At 42.8% G+C, this 17930-nt stretch overlaps 1 protein-coding gene across 1 annotated transcript in view; it reads left to right on the top strand.

Moving 5' to 3' along the window:
- Positions 1-17930, top strand: part of LOC144786061 (cytochrome P450 3A21-like) — a 258043-nt gene that overhangs the window by 111062 nt on the left and 129051 nt on the right. The window contains exons 6-7 of the mRNA XM_078665006.1: positions 2267-2355; positions 15988-16136. Coding sequence (XP_078521132.1) covers positions 2267-2355; positions 15988-16136 — 238 coding nt within the window. The remainder of the gene's footprint in view (positions 1-2266; positions 2356-15987; positions 16137-17930) is intronic.

The raw sequence follows: 17930 nt of genomic DNA, 5'->3' as shown, positions 1-17930 counted from the left end.
GACTCCGATCTGAGAGCGCGGGCCGGATGATAAAAGGCCAATCTCCTTTGGAGGTACTTCGCGCCCCCGGCATGAAGGGCTTTATAGGCCAGAGTCAGCGCTTTAAAGATGATATGCTTACGGATAGGCAGCCAATGTAAGGCCTGCAAGAGACCCGCAACCCTAGCTCGCCTATTTAAGCCATAGATGGCTCTCGCCGCAGCGTTCTGCGCAACCTGGAGCCGCTGCAACAGATACTCTGGCAGGCCCAGGTAGAGGACATTAGCATAGTCCAGCCTGGACCCGATCAGAGCCTGCACGGTCAGTTTCCGATGTTCTTCCGACAAAAGGGGTAGAAACTTCCTCAGCACCTTGAGGAGGCCAAAGCAGGTGCCCGTCACCCCCAAGATCTGGGCTCTCATCGTCAAGTCCTTGTCCATCTTGACTCCCAGATTCTTAGCAACTAAAGATGGACGGGATGGTGGAAACATGTTGGTGGGCCACCAGATTTGCCAGTCAGGGTCCAACGCACACCCAAAGAAGAGAACTTCAGACTTCTCAGAATTGCACTTGAGGCCACTCAAATGAAACCATCTAAAGACAGCCTCAAGGCAATCCCGGATGCTCTCTCCATTAAAATCTCCTCCACTCTTACAAGAGAAGAGGAGCTGTGTGTCGTCAGCATAGGACACGATCCGAGCCCCGAAAGACTCCGCCAATGCCGCCAAAGGGGTCATAAAGATGTTAAAGAGGGTCGGGCTCAAAATAGAGCCCTGCGGGACCCCGACACCCAATGGCGGCATCACAGCAGAGTCCGGGGAGGCCCAGACCGTTTGTCGGCGGTCAGCTAGAAATGATGAGAACCAGCTGAGCACCGTCCCCCTTAGGCAAATCTCATAGAGTCTAGAAGGCCATCATGGGGGACGGTGTCAAAGGCCGCCGACAAGTCCAACATGACCAGCATGGCCTTGCCCCCAGAGTCTAGTACCCCTTTAATGTCTTCCGACACCTCCAGGAGCGCTGTCTCTGTGCTGAGGTTAGGGCGAAAGCCCGATTGGGTGGCATGCAGGATCTCGTGCGATTCCAGAAAACTGGAGAGCACCGTATGTATATGCTTCTCCAAGATTTTCATAAGGGCTGGCAAGAGAGAGATCGGTCTATAATTGACCAAAGCCTCAGGGTCGAGGCCAGGCTTCTTCAGCAGGGGGATGACCATTGCCTGCTTCCATGCTTGCGGAACCAGACCCTGGCTTAACGAAAGGTTCAGAAGTGGATTGACCAGTGGATTTAAGGCTTCCGCCATTTTTGATAGAAACTTAGCCGGGCAGGGGTCCAAGGGCGATCCAGATTTAAGCGTGCCCATCAGCCCTAAGGAAGCAGAGGCTGAAATGGGGGGGAAGATTGCCAGCGTCGGGCCTGATGAAACCGCCAGACGCGAGCCATCCTCGGTGCAAATTGACCCTACAGGCGCCACCAAATGAAAAGAGTCCTGGATGAGCTTTATCTTGCTGGTGAAAAAGTTAGCAAGATCCGCAGCCCAGGACTTAGGGGGCAAGTCTCGGGAAGCATTGGAGCGGGGAGCTGTAAATTCTCTCACTATGGAAAAGATTTCCTTACAGGAGTTAGAGGCAGCCTCTATTCTCCCAGCAAGATAAACCTTTTTTCCAAGGCGAATGTCCCGCTGATATGCCTTAACCGCTGTCTTGTAGAGCAGTTTTGCCTCAGGATCATATTGAGAGCGCCAGGCTCTTTCCGCCACCTTACAAATCTGTCGGGCGGTCGACAATGCCGCAGTGAACCAAGGGGCCGAAACCCGTTTCGGTGTTAAGCGGGGGGCCATCACTGGGGCAAGGTCGTTAAGCCTGTCCAACAGCCAGGCCTGCAGAGCTTCCAGGTCCTTCTCCAGATCTCCTGAGAAGGGGCACGGATGATCCAGCGCCGCCTGGGCGAGCATCGCCGGGGTCACGGAATGATAAGCCCGGAGGGCGCGACACTGTTGCTGAGATACGGAATTGGCAGGTCTCATTATGCCTTTAACCAAGAATTTGACTAGCCTGTGGTCTGACCAGTGAACCAGTTTTGTTGCTTGCTTTAGGAATGTTTTGTTAAAAGTAATGGTTTTAGAAACCTGATTTTTTAATGTGACTGCTGTTTAATTGACTCTATGAGCTATTTGATCATTTATCCAGGCTTGTTTGTTTTTGTTGGAAAATTTTATTCTGCCCTTGTATAATTTTTCTCTGAAAGTCAAATAAAAGTTTTAATGATTGTTTTTCTTGATTTTCAGATGTTTCCAATTATAAAGAATTTGGGAGAAAGCTTGGCAAATAATGTTCAGAAAAAAACAGAACAAGATAAACCCTTAGATATGAAACTGTAAGTAGCAAATTAAAGCATGTTAACCATGGTTGTGCAGCGGGTATGCTGCAATTCTTCAAGAGTTAAGAGGAAAGGTGTAATTTGTAACAAGTGTTGTGAATGGAAAGGTAATCAATAATAAATTCCTAGGCAATACACAATTCATCAAATATAACAACACAACATAAAAGTAAGGGATAGTGAGAAGGTCAGGTCACGAAGGAGGGCATACAATTTAGCTAGAAGTAGGTGCAAGAGGGAAATTAAGGAAAAGGCCTGGACCGATTTATATGAAGCCTCGCAAAGGAGAGATTCCTCCCCTTTTTAGAGTGCTGTTAAGGCACCTTTTTTTAGGACGGGGAAGGCTATCACCGAAGACTCATGGGTGGATTTCTTTTCAGGGGTGTACAACCCAGGGGGCAAAGATAAAATAGTAGCCACCGAGCACGGTCCTCAGGCGGAGCTAGCAAAATTCTTACCAATTATTATTTATATTACAAATGAGGAAGTACTTGCAGCTATAGGAAATAGTAAAGGAGGCAAAGCGCCGGGCCCGGACGGGACCCCGATCGATCTATACAAATACTCGCCCGAGCTCTGGTCCCCATTACTAACTCGTGTCCTTGAAGCCAGCTGTGAGAGGGGCTTTATTAAATCCTGGTCCGAGTCTATAATTATTCCCATCTTCAAAAAAGGGGGTCGGGAAAATCCTGCATGCTACCGCCCCATATCCTTGCTCGATTCATTTATGAAAGTCACTGGCAGGGTGATTCTTAATCGCTTACAACAATGGGCGGAAGACAACAATGTCCTTAGCCCAGTGCAATATGGGTTCAGGGAGGGGCGGGGCACTGTAGAGCAGGTGTTGAACTTTTTCATCCTACATGGGAAATACACTCAGGCCAAGAGTGGTAAATTGTTTGCGGTCTTTGTCGACCTAACCGCGGCATTTGACTCTGTAGTTCATAGTCGGTTATTGCAGATTTGAGCAGACTTAAAGGTAGAGAAAGCACTTATATTATTTTTAAGACAACTTTGTGCGGGGTCTACTGCTAAGGTGAGGTTTGGTTTAAAAGGGGAGTGTACCAAGCCTTTCCACGTGAGAAAAAGAGTTAGGCGAGGCTGTGTCCTCGCCCCGTTCCTCTTTTCTTTATACACTAATGACTTGAAAAAGGAACTGGTGGCTAGAGTAAAAGACTCCCCGCAGGTTAAAAATAACCAGATTGTTTCGCTCTTATATGCTGACGACCCCGATTTAATGGCGAGAACCCAAATTGGTCTTCAGAGGGCATTAGACACTATATAGATTTTATGGATAATCGGGGACTGAAACTTAGGGGTCAATTCCGATTCGGGAAAAACCGCTCTGAATAGCCGTTCTGAGCCTTTTTCCCGTACGAATCTTACCCTGCAACGTCCCCCGTACGTACGACGAAGTACGATTCGTACTAGGAGCCGTACTCCGTACGAGTCGTACAAGACACCGTACGACTCTAATCACCGTACGATTCTCCCTCGGAACCCGCTGTATGCGACATATGTACGGGTGGCGGCTGGTTTTTACGACCCAGCAAGTACGATACGTGCCGGGTATGCACCGTACGACCCTTTTTCTACAGGAGCAGAAAACAGCCGTAAAAGCAGAGTTCACGCCGAAACAGGTACGGAACGGCCCCCCGGGTACGGTGCGTACCCCCCATGATCGCAGGGGTACGCACCGTACCCCTGCGATCATGGGGTGTACGAGCCGTACCCCCATTGTACGATCGGTGTACGAGCCATACCCCCATTGTACAATCGGTGTACGAGCCGTACCCCCAATGTACGATGGGGGTACGAGCCATACCCCCAATGTACGATGGGGGTACGAGCCATACCCCATGTACGATCGGTGTATGAGCCGTACCCCATGTACGATCGGTGTACGAGCCGTACCCCAATGTACGATGGGGGTACGAGCCGTACCCCATGTACGATCGGTGTACGAGCCGTACCCCTATTGCATGATGGGGGTATGGCTCGTACACCAATCGTACATGGGGTACGGCTCGTACACCGATTGTACAATGGGGGTACGGCTCGTACACCGATCGTACATGGGGTACGGCTCTTACACCGATCGTACATGGGGTACGGCTCGTACACCGATCATACAATGGGGGTACAGCTCGTACACCGATCGTACAATGGGGGTATGGCTCGTACACCCCATGATCGCAGGGGTACGGTGCTTACCCCAGCGATCATGGGGTGTACGGACCGTACGGTGCGTATGTGTTTGTGTGCTTTTCCGTACGACTCGCCCTTACCTGACGTGGACCGTACGAATCGCGTCCTCATACCCCGGTCCCGATCGTACTCGTTGGGTTGTACGGCATGTGTACGAGTCCTTCGGTATGTGTACGAGTCGTACGGTTCACGGTTTCAGCCTTGCAATACGTACGGATCGCAACGATTCGGACGGATTCACGGAATACGGATCGTACTTCGCGACTCGGACGGACGGGTACGATTCGTACGGAAAGGGCTCCGGATACAAATCGTACGTACGGTTTTTTTCCCGAATCGGAATCGACCCCTTAATGTCAAGAAAACCTTTGCGATGTCCTGCGGGAATGGTAAAAATAGACCTTGTCCCCTGGTTGACAATAGCTCCTACTAAAAGATTTTCTTATTTAGGTATCCTTCTAGAGGACTCAGGATCCTGGGGACCAGCTATAAAAAACAGAGCACTGCTGTTTAAAAGATCAATAGCGGCAGTAATGATTTTCGCCAAAAAGATGGGTAAAAGGCCTCCTGAAATTTTATAAAAAATTTATCAGGCTAAGTGCACCAGTATTGCTACATATGGAGCAGGAGTCTGGGGGTTTGGTGACGTATCACCTGTTCAAAGGGTAGAAAACGCATTTTTAAGATTTATTTTAGTCACGCCTCAAAGTACAGCTGTTTTTAACTGTCACAGCGAACTGGGGATTCGCTATAATAGTGATGTAATTAAAATGCAACCCCACACACTGGCACAGAGTCTGGACCTCAGTTGATCTAGTTTTAAATCAAGAAATAATCAAAGATTCTATGGGCTTAGACCGGGTCTCAAGGATCCCATGGTTGAATTATATTTGCAACCTCACTATATATATGGGGAGGCCCGAGTTTTATAGTAATCCAGTCTCTTTAAATACCATTACCAGGAAGGAGTTAAATGTACTTTGTTCTTATCATTTTGAGTCACTAAGGTTAGGGCTGGAGCTAAATAAAAAAACTGTAATTCAACACCAGCTCACCCTGGTTTCAACCTCAATTCAACCTTATTTGGTCTGGTGTCAAGAGGGTTATGATAGATACATCTTGACCAGATTTAGATTTGATCTTTTTTTTCGTTTGATTACCTTTCCCAAAATTAATGATTGGTCCAGAAACCTTTGTAAATGTCCGTGCGATAATCAATCAGAACAATCTACTGTCCACGTGATTTTTGTTTGTAAATTTTATTCCTTAGAAAGGACAACATGGATTAAACCTTTTTTAAAACAGGGTTTATGGCGAAAATGTCGACCGGCTCTAGTATTTTTAAAATTATTAAACGATATGTATTGTGTTGGTATAATGATAGTTTTTTAAAAAAGTATCTTGAGGAAAAGGAAAAGTTTAATCTGTTCTTAAAATGTTTTTATGGTCATATAACTGAAATGATTTGTAACTTTCCTGACTATATTAACTGATGATGAACTGTCGCTTTTATGATTTTATAAACATGTGTAAAATGGAGTAAAGCTTTCTACTACTACTTCATAAAAGTAATAAATATAAGAGACTCAGTGTAAAGACCCCAAAAATCTATTTTAAGGTCAATTTTTAATATTATTTAATTAAATTCAATAATAATTTCAAAACAATTCCTATTTAAAAAGACATTATATTATGACATTACATAATACAATAATTGTGCCAACAGTATTTTAATTTCTCAATACATGAATGACATATATAAAATACAATTAAAACCAAGGGTGGCAGAAAATAAATCTTCGACACGCGTTTCGGCGCAATTTGCGCCTTCGTCAGGAATGCCACATAATTACTTTAAAAGCTTTTTAGCTGGCCTTCTGCTGGATAAGTTGATTCACCGCTTTGATATATTTAGTAAAATTCAATCCTAAGTTTCTACGTTGCGGGTACGTTTATAAGTATTTCTCTCTCAAGCCTTTGTTGCTTCATAAACCGAATATTTTGCTTTTTACATTATCGAATTCAAAGATAAAATTGCGTTAAGAACTGGCTGTCCACATTGATGGCGAACATTCGTTGTTTTTAATTAGGTTCCTATTTGATGATAAACCAACAATGGCGGATTGCTGTATAAAATGGTCACAAACATCTGATCGATATCACTTCTTTCATCAAAGTTATGCACTTCTCTATGATTTAAATACCAAAGGTATACAATAGAGTGAAAAATTCTGATGGTCCTACGAGAATTGAAAGTGTGTGGGAAATATTGGGATTTAAGACTGGGAGCCATATTGAGCTTTGTCTATTGAGAGTTAAGTTTGTGTAAAGTGGGAATTGTGATTTGATCAATACTCTCTGAGGCTTGATTCACAAATCAAGTCCTACTCTCAATCTTGGATTATCATGTCCATCCAGGGTAGGGAGCAAGCATTTACAAATGCACCAGATACCATCTTTGTGATCCATACCACTAGTAATCTTAAGTTTATTTCTATTTGTGTACCTTGACCACTCCTACACGTATTGGTGTTAGAAAGAGCCAAATTGTCTCTTTCACATACAGTTCTCTATAATCTCCCTCAAAAATTGGCCCACACTTTGAGTTGCTATATATCATACCATTTGTTTATTGAATATAATTAAAGCTATTCACATAAAGCTTGAAGAGCTTCCCTTCAAACCTCATCATTTCACATTATAAATCTGGTTTCGGTGGTTTAAGTCCTGGCTTAAAGTCCTGGCTGCCAGACCATCTGAAGTACTCTCACTTCCAGGTTCAAGGGGCGAGTGCTACTAGATACTTCAATTAATTATTCATTTGTTTACTCCTGGACAGACTTTACCACGAAAGGGGTCTTCAGTATAGTGGGTCTGAGCACACAGATCATGGTAAACACCCCTCTTAGTGGAGAATCAACCCTATCCAGGTTCTTACTAGAGTGGGGTAATTAACAGCTCTCTGCTAGTTTGGACATGTTTGCAGTATACTTCCTAAGCATCCTGTTTCATATCACTTTATACAGTCTGGGTGAAAATGCATTCTCAGCACCCCTAGGGGGATCTGATTCTGGCCATTATTTCCAAGCAACCACCCATCAAAATGTCCTGGTAATTCAAACGATTACTCCTCACAGACTCAGGTGGTCTATGTTCTCTCCTGCTCCTCATGTCTGAACATCAATGGAGCAGTGTTCCATCTGGGTGCTTACTCTGCTACCTGCAGATGTACGGTTTCCTGAGGATGTTAGAGGCCTCTACCTCATCAGAGCTTCTGGGGCAACTAGAATCCATCTCACCTCTGAATAAGCAAATCCCCCTTCCCAACACTGCGCTAACACTAAGGTACTCTAGATTCACTCTGGGCTCACAGTCACCTCAACTAGTCATTCACCTGTCCTGCCTGGTGCCACTCACCAGTCAACATCAGAAGTGCTCTAAAGCAGTGGCCTCTGTATGAATACTTTGGGACCACAACAAAGCTTGTGGGGAATCTCTCACATAAATGATTCACTACTCCTAGGGGGTAACTTACCTGGGTGGAGATGACTCCAGGAGCTTTGGACTCCTCTTACACTAACACTGAGAGGGGTGTGGGTAGTGATATAAATTTCAAAACTGCCATGGACCTAGTCTATTCTTTGCTTTCCTTTTTTGTAGGACACCTGACAGAGCCAACTGTTCTGTCCTTAATTCAGTGAAGCATGTGAAACATCCACACTACCATGACATAGAAAACTCCCATATTTCTAAGCACAGTGATGAACTCTAATGAGTGTAGGAGAAATCCCACATTTACCCACCTCTGTATAATATGGTGTGCAGCATCTGCTTAACTGGTGCTAGTTCAAAATCTTGTCAACAAACCTCCCTGTTGGATCGAGCTATTGGGCTCTGGTGAACAGTAGGATTGTCGTTGGCGATTTGCCTAGGATTGTCTTTGGTGATTTGCTTACAAGTAGTTGTCCTGCTTTTGTTGGTTGAAGGAGAAGACAGATGTTTTCCTTCAGTAATAGCTATGTTAAAAACAATCTGTGATTTTGGGTTTTTACTCCAGTTCTTTGAGGCTGCAGATGGATTTGTCTTTCATTAGTACCAATATGGGCTAGGAGGTTGTAATACTAGATTGGGCTTGTAGGAAACCACATGTCCATGTTAAAAAGCATGGGCAAGAGCCTACAGTACCATGCCTGGTGCAACATAGTTGGGATTGCGAAAGTGGCCCAATTATTTTAGAAGGATGATTTCATCTTTTTTAGAATTAGACTGGTGATTTGAATCTAGTATTGTAGTCATTATCATTAGTTTTTTTACCTATTGGAAGTGAATTAATCCTATATTAGATTTCATTAGAAAGAAATCTAAATTTCAAATATTATTTTTGAGGTATAATATATTCATGTAAAAAAATCCACATGTTCATTCATTACAGCTTGTTCTGCAAGCCGTTTTTTGAGGCTACCTCAGCACTTTGATAATCAGTTACATAATCCATTGCCTATATGGAACGATTCTCCAAAAATAAATGCACTCTTGATTTTCATTCTACAAATGAGCTGGCATCTATTGATTTTAATTTTTGTGCTTATAATGATTTTCCCAACCAACGATGTGAAATACCTACCGGGAAGAGGTGATGGGAAAATTGGAGCAGGTTACTTACAGAACAGTTTTACTCAAACTAAAATAATGCCTTTTGGGACTGTACATACGCCCCCAAAAGTGAAAAATTATAAACTTGAATACCTATCTCTAACGCTCATTGAAAGGCAAATTGTCACTGCTTGGAAACCCCAGTAGCTACGAAGAGTACAGAACTGGTTGGAGCTGACAATTCATTGGGCAGGGATTGAATTAGCCCGAGCGGGAAATCACAAAGATCTGGGTAAGTTAATAAATACTGCCACAAAGGAATGACATCCCCCTCAAAGGACTGCTTGATCCTTCAGGTATCCCAGAGGATGTGGTGGAGCATCATTCATGCACGTATGGCACAATGGGCCATGGAAAGTGGGCCCAAGTTAGAATTTTGAGGCATCCTCAGATAGCAGACTAAAGAAATGGAATGCAGTGAAGGCTTTGTAATAGGCTACTTATTGATTTCTTTTGGTCATCCATAGCTTCTCTTGTAGCCCAATGCTACCCTCCCCCAGCCGATGTACCCACCAACCCACTAATTAATAATTGAGATGCACAACCCATTGATATGTTGTAATGTTGCTGTGTCATTTCTTATGGCTGCTGACAATGTCACATGTATCTCTTCAATATGTAACCTTATTTGTGGTGACAACTTCCATAAAACTAAGGAGCAATGATTTAGGCCTGCCATTGCAGATCTGTATGTGCAGTTTATACTGCCATAGCGACTTTACAAGATAAACCTCTTGCCAGGCCTAAACCTTCCCTTTTCTACATATAATTCACCCCTAAGGTAAGCCCTAGATAACCCAGGGGGTAGGTGGTCAATATATTCATAAGGCAGGACATGTACTGTTAAGTTTTACGTGGAAACTCCCAAATGTGTTTTTCACTATTGCAAGGCCAATCTCTCCCATAGGAAAACATTCGGATTACCTTATTACATTTTTCAAGTATAACTCGCTTGTGAAGAGATAGACCCTTCAAGTTTGGTGTCTCTGGAATCACAATTTAAAAACACAACTGATAGTGAAGTCAGATTTGAAATTGCCATTCTGAAAATACCACTTTTAGAAAGTTGTTTTAACATGAGGGGTTGGGCCTATATATCAGCCAAAAGCTATACCACTTATAGTATGCAAACATTGAAGCGCCTAGGTTGGATTCAAATACCACACTTAATTTCTTTTCTTTAGGGATCAGGATATGAGTTTGCCTGAAACCTAGGTTTTAATATTTATTTGACTTATTCTTAGCCGTTCCTTTCTACCGTTTTTTTGTCAAACTCATTACATCACATACATCATTGGATATATATGCCCTCTTGGGCCTTTTTCCAAAAGGATTTTCAATTCTTACAGTTATAAACATTACAAAAAACATATTGTAAACTCAGTCTAAAGTAAAATAGCTAATGCAAATACACTTGTGCAATGGATTAGCTAATGCAAATACATGCAGAATTTGCGTTCTAGACAATTAAATAGGCGATCAAGCGGGGAATGCCACACACGTCCAAAGTCCCAAAAGCTGGAACTATTACGAACGAAATACGAGCAAACTAAAGGTATTTGAAACATCAAGATATCCTCCATAATGTAACATGTGGAGACATAGCAACTTTAGTTACAGCTTCCGAATTTTTCCCGTAGAGTGCAATGAAGTAGCAAAGCAGGTGTGAAAGAGAATACGGCCCCCTTTTGGAACCCGCCACGGTGAAACAAACTAAGGGAGTAATATCAAAGTAGAATGAAGGCAGGTAAAAATGTACTCAAGAATCTTAAAAAAATTGAAAAAGATGGTAAACTTCTTACAATATTCGATTTTTTGCTCTTCTCCCCTGAACAGCCAAATATTTATAAATTCAAGAAAAGGATAAACTGAGACACAACCACAGTGTTATTTCACATTATCAACCAAAATCCTTGCATCATATAAGGTAGGAGAGCGATTCTGACAGGAAAACTAGAAATGTAATCTCGGCCACAAAAACAGATATAATCTATTTTTTTAAACTTCTATATACTTTATCATTTCAGTTAAGAACCAGCCTTGGTCCTGAGGAGACTTCAAATTAATGAGGTTGAAACACATTGACTTTCTTCCGCTGGAAGGGAGTTGAACTTAAATATTTAACCTGTTTTTTTGAGGCAACCGAGAACAGTGTCAGCTGTCCTCTTACAAACTCAACAGGCAATACAACCACTTGACGAATAGCCGTTAATCAAGAGTCTTATATAAATATTGATATTGAGTACTGACTCTTATGTTTATAAAGTGCAACACTGGTATGGTTTGAAACTCCTGACTCATGTGGCCCAAGGTACTAAAATATTTGTATTAGCTAATCAATTGTAACAAATGTATTTGCATTAGCTATTTTACTTTAGACTGAGTTTACAATATGATTTAGAGGTTTTTTTGTAATGTTTATAATTGTATGAATTGGCAACCTGTTTTGTAAAAAGACCAAAGCGGGCATGTAAACCCAATGATGTATGTGAATTAATTAGTTTGGAAAAAAAAATAGAAAGGAACTACTAAGAATGGGTAAAAGAGAAAAGAAAACCAAGGTTTCAGGCAAACTCATATCCTGATCGCTAAAGAAAAAAAATTAAGAATCCAGCCTAGACACTTCATTGTTTACATTTAGAAAGCTGTCATTTTCTTACTTTAGCTATTTGGTGGCTGCTACCTGCCTCTGATACATGTCTGGAGAGGTGACAGCTGCTCGTTGTGTATTCTCCCTATACAGCCACACACAATGGGAACTTAGGTGTGACTTGATGAGCCATCCTGGGGAGATCGGAGGTAGTAACTGGAGCCATCCTCACTCACACCTGAATAGGTTGTGTCCTGCCCACACAGAAAGAGCTGCATAATTAATCACTTCTTAGCTTCTCCGTCCCTTTTACACCACATCATTGCTACTACCATCAAGCCCGTTCTCTCTCAGATCATTCACATATAACTGCGACAATGAGGCTGCGCGCCTCCCCTTCCCAGGGCGATGCTATACTGCGTTCCCCACGCACGGTAAAGCTGATTCAGATGGTGATTAAGGACTATTTGCCCTAAACAATAGTTGTGTGTATTTTCAGACCTAAGTTTGGGAAGCCCTAGAGTTGGTGATTTGTGGGGAATTTTTAGCTATCGCTGCGGCTGAGAAGACGGACGAACAGGTGGACTTTGAGAGAAGAGGCTCAGAACTAGAGGCTATCCATAAAAGGTCTGGCGCCCCCAGGGTCTGGAGGGAATTGGAGAAGATTCGATTGCAGCTTAAACAACTAGACTTGGACCGCGTGGAGTATGCTATGTTAGGTCTTAAGCATGGATTTTATCTGGGTAACTATCGTAGTTGGTGTATGTTCGCACACTGACTCCGTAGTAAGCAATACACTGGCTCAGTGAAATCTATTAATACCGGCCCCAACACTGAGACGAAAGATGCTGAGGGCATTGCTGCAGCCATCCAGGCCTTTTATGCTTCTTTATACTCCTCATTGGAGGGTCGGACCAAAGACCTTTGGGACTACCTTTGTGAGCCGACTCTTAGTTCCTTGCCTCCTGAAGTGGCTGCTACTCTGGAGCAGCCAATCCATATTGAAGAGGTGATCTCGGTTATTACTTGCTTGAAGCCTTAAAATTCCTAGGCCCGGATTGCTTCAATGCTTTATTAAAAAAAACATTTTGCAAAGACCTGACCCCTCTGCTTACACGACCTTTCAACTCTTTTTCTGAATCAGGCTCACTGACAGATTCCAAGCTGGAAGTGTCTATATCGGTTATTACCAAACCAGTTAAAGAGTCAACCCTTTGTGGGTAATATAGGCCTATATTACTGCTTAAAATTGATGCGATTCTCTTTGCAAGTGTGTGGTGGCTCACCGCGTCAGTCCCATCATGCGAAGTCGTTCCTTTATGCTCCATTAAGGGAAGACAGATGGCTCTCAAGTTGGACGCAGCCTACTAGGTGGTTCTCTTGCTCTAGGGTACAGATAAAACACCGGAGCATTCCTTCTGGCTGCACAAATTGAGAAGCTCTCCATGGCAGTTACCCCGGGATGCTCCTCCTACTCGGATCTGTGGGCATCATTCACATCCTTTTTTTAGAATTTAGGGAATTAACATGCTTGTCTTATCTCCAGATTCTTCGGCTGGTACCGAAGGTCTCTACCCCCTCCCTCCTCCGAAGCTCAAATGGCATAATTACTAAGCTTATTGGGTTAAGCACCATTGTATCTGGTAATTGTACTGCTACACTGCTATTACTTCACATAAGATTAACAGGAGGGATGGTTTGTTACAGTTACTTTCCTCTTCTTCTCTACTTCTTTCTCCTTTTTTGTAAAGCTCAGTCCTGATTATATTGCCGGCCTCAGGGTTGCAGGCAGTGGAAATGTAATTAAACTTGAATGTAGCCGACCCGGAAGGGTTGTAGGCGACATGCTGTGTTATACTGTATACAAACTGCTTTAATAAACACAATTGATCCCAAAAATGCATACCTCAAGTTGTGTGAATTGGATTTTTGCTGTTTAGTCTTGTTTTATTAATTAAATTAAGTTCCTTTTTCTAACCTGGTGCTGAAAGTTTGTGTGTGGTGTTTTCACTGTTTGAGGCTTAGATTTAGTGGTTCAAAGGTTATCAATAAAATCTCTTTCTTGGTAGCATTTATCTTATAAATGTAAATGTAGTTGAGCTTATATAGCGCACAGCTACCCGCAGTGGGTTTCCCGGCGCTTGCTTAGGGAACCCGTCCTGGTATTCCCCTGTGAGATATCAGGGTATCCACAAGGTGAAAGTCAGGCATCCCGCCGCGAGGGGCCGTTGTGGAGATTAAGCAAGCTATTGCCCAGAGTCGCAGAGTGTGAACCCGTGAGTCGAGGAGGCACCGGGGCGAGAATTATCGAGTCCATGGAATTTTTTGCCCAAGACCCGCCGAGGCGGGGAATTGAACCCTGGTCCAGGACCGATCTCAGCTTCCGGGTCTGCTGCCTCTAACCCCTGAGCCACACTTCTCCACTTATAAAATGAGATGATACAAAACCTTTTTTATGGTTTCAAAAACTGTCTTGATATTACTCTTCTCTGGAGTAATTAAGAAATAATACCACACCATCTGCATGTATTTTACTGATTCTTGGAGTATGTTTTGGCCCACATTGTTAGTAGCATGTGAATTAATGTTTGTGCTTCTAGTTTGGTTTTCTCTATTCTGGGAAAGTTCTTCGTTTTTGTCTGTTGATCTAGGATCAGCGCTTCTTGATGGTCACAACCTTGAGTGCAGTCATGAAGCAAGTTCTGTTTATCTATAAACTCCTGTAATTGACTAGCCAACTCGCTTTTGTGACTTTATGGTTGAATGAATACCGACAATTTTAGACCAGAGTAATGGTGTTAAAGGAATGTAGGATTGGTTACAGCATTTAAGGAAGTTGAAGTGGTTACATTTGTGTTAGCTAAAAAGGCCAGAGAAATGATTGGTCTCTTTTTGGTGTAGTTGGTGTCAAAGGTTTGTGGGAAGTGATGAGCAGGTTAGGTATTAACAGTGTTGGGGTTGGATGAACATGGTGGGTACTAAATGGAAGACAGTGTAAAGAGTAACAGGACTTCAACAAGTGTGCCGAGCAGGATTTAGTTTATACATGCTTTAAAAGAGGAAGGACTTGAAAATGGAAAGGAAAAGCTTTGGATTTGTGGGCTTTGCAAAGAGGGTTTAGTAGTATGGGTGAGTGATGAGTTCTTGTTATTGAAACTGCTTGAAAAATGTCGGATTTAAAAGAATGTGTTGCATAAGGTTGAAAACCTTTGTGTGTTAGGCTGGGAGGTTTAAAGACGGAGGGTTTAGGGTATGATCAAATTTATGGGTGAATATCTAAGGTTGCAACTTAAACATTAAGGGCATTTTGCAAAGGGATTGGAATTTGTGTTTTGCAGTAAACGCCATACCTTCCATAATATTCACCTGATAAATTTCAGTAGATAATACCTGCCGAAATTTATCAGGGGCAAAAGGAAAGCAAAAAAGGGTAGTACAGGTGTAATATGTTACAGTAAACATCGACCCTGCATTTTATAGCTAATTTACCCCTGAAATACTCCGAATAGGAGGTATTTACTACAGTTGGTAAATACCCCACACCAGTGTAAAGTATTTACCAGGTGCTAAAAATGCCACTCCTATTCTTACCCACTCAGGATCGGGATTTAAGTCATACACTGTCAACGTCATTCTTTTGGCAAAGGGATTTCTGTGTTGACCATCCTTGCAGAAAGATGTGAGTTGGAGGTGTGGCATTTTTGGAAAACTGTGAACAAATAGGATTCAACCGCCAGTTCAAGGAAAGAGCTCTAATAATGGTGAATTTGGTATTTCATACTGATAATGCTCCAGACATCTATAGACAAAACTATTTGTTTTCTCATTAAACATTGCTCTTTAAGTTTGTATGTCTGTTGATTTAAATCGCCACAAAACAAATCTTGAAAATATTTACTTGGTAATGATGAACACCTTATAAAATCAATGTAAAAATAAATCTCCGTTTACTCCATTCCTCTGGTACCCAGGTTTAGACACTGTACAGTTGTATAGACTTTCTGTTACAACTTATGTATACAAAGGTGGGATAGTTCAACAGAGTGCGGGTATTTGGAATCAGCACGAGCATATAGCTTAAAATTATTGCTTAGCTAGAAGATATTGTTGGTTTTGTTGTAGAATTTGGATTTGAGCTACATAATTAATCACTTCATTTACATTTTCTATCTGCCCAGGATGTTTTCCTCCTACAGTATTGATGTGGTCATCAGCACCTCCTTTGGTGTGAACATAGACTCTATGAACAACCCAAATGATCCCTTTGTTGCTCAAGGAAGGAAACTCTTTAATTTCAAATTCATGAGCCCATTGTTAATTACCGTAGGTAAGAATCCTGAGCCACTTTGTAATGTTAAAGAGTATCTTCAATATAACATCGCTTAAAGTCTTTTTGATTCCAGCATGTGCTGTTATTCTTGCATGATTTTCCTTTTCATTTTTTTTTCTCTAAAGTTGTGACTGGTCAGGCAGAACATGAGTACTGCCTTCAAATGAGATGGCTCTAGCATTTTTAGTCATTGATGTTGCAATCGGGACCAGGTTTATATACCCTTAAAGCAGTGGGGTGCTTTTGACTACAAAACTGACATTCCTAAAGATGATTACAATACAAGGCACTGATACCTGACCAGTACCAAAACTAAGGGGCCGATTATGATCGCGGACGGACTTGAGTCCGTCCGCGATCACCGAGGATGAGGGAACGTCCGCATGGGCTGCGGCGTTCCCTCCTGTGCTATTAGGATGTGACCGCCACCCTGGCGGTCACATCCTCTATTTTTAACATTGCGGCGGGTGCAGCTTCAAGCTGCACCCGCAGCAATGTTAAAAATGCACGCATTGCATTTGTATGTAGAAATTGGCAGGCACCGCGCGGTGCCTGCCGCTTTCTGCATACAAATACATGGGGGTACCATAGGTACCCCCCATGAGCACCCCCCACCTCCCCTTCACCTAGGGGGCCCGCAACGGGCCCCTGCAGTGAAGATCCGTATGCTTTTCAACGGCGGTAAACCCGCCGCGGAAAAGCATATCTTGGCAGCAATCCTAATATGGCGGACGGTGTCTGAGAGACACCGCCACCATATTAGAGCTTTTCCGCCGCGGTTGTAAGCCAACCGCGGCGGAAAAGCGGCGGACGGAAACCAGGACCCACCAGCCATCCTAATGTGGCGGTGGGTCTTTGGTGGGTCTGCTGCGGTTTTTCCGCATCCTCCGGGCCGGCGGTGGCTTCCGCCGGCCCGGAGGATGCGGAAATTCCGCAATCATAATAGGCCCCTAAATATCTCCTAGCCAAGCTCTCCAGATGAATTATACTATTACTCCTCATTCCGGTCTAGCATCTCTTGCATAAATATTTACTCTATGTCCTTGCTGAAATTGCAAAAGCTAAATGGAGATAGAGTTAAGGCTGGGTGTGTGTAGGAGTGTTGTCCTGCGACAGGAAGGCATTGCAAATAAAAATGTCAATAGTTTGATAGATAGACAAAAAATAATTGTTTTAGATAAAACTAGAGTAAAAAACTGGGTTCTTTAGTCCCCATTTTGCAGGTTTCACTACACATAACTGGCAAAAAGGATGAAAGATGTGGGCATCTTAAATGCATCTCGTAGTGAGCCCTAAATTCCTATTATGGCTTTGGTTGCAAAACACCTGATATCAATCAACATTTGAATTTTCTTCTTCAGTAAGAAGTTTTTTTGCTCAATGTTAGAGTGACACAAGTATTGTTCTTACTTGAACTATATTCACTGCCATTTGTTCTAGCAACTTTATAAAAATCAACTTTATAAAAATAACTTGATTGCTAAGGTTCTAGACAATTCTGAAATCATCTGGTTCGTTCTGATGCCCCCAGAAGGCCTTCAGACTTCTGTCTTAGCACAGACTGTAGAAACTGTGGCATACATTTCTATCAAAATCCTGTCTTGTGTTGGAGCTAGCCTACCTAGTTTTCCAGCATCGTGCACAAAAGTAAGTTACTTATGGAGATCTGTTAACACAAGTTGGATTAACTCCTCCTTACTTGATCTTCATGCTGTAAACTGGTGCAAAGAGTAAATAAAGAATCACCTGCAGCTTACATTTGCACGAGCTAATTGGTAGAGGGAAGAGAAA

Source organism: Lissotriton helveticus, chromosome 10, assembly GCF_964261635.1.
Source record: "Lissotriton helveticus chromosome 10, aLisHel1.1, whole genome shotgun sequence".
In the NCBI taxonomy this organism is placed as follows: Eukaryota; Metazoa; Chordata; class Amphibia; order Caudata; family Salamandridae; genus Lissotriton; species Lissotriton helveticus.
This window is presented reverse-complemented; position numbering and strand designations above follow the sequence as displayed.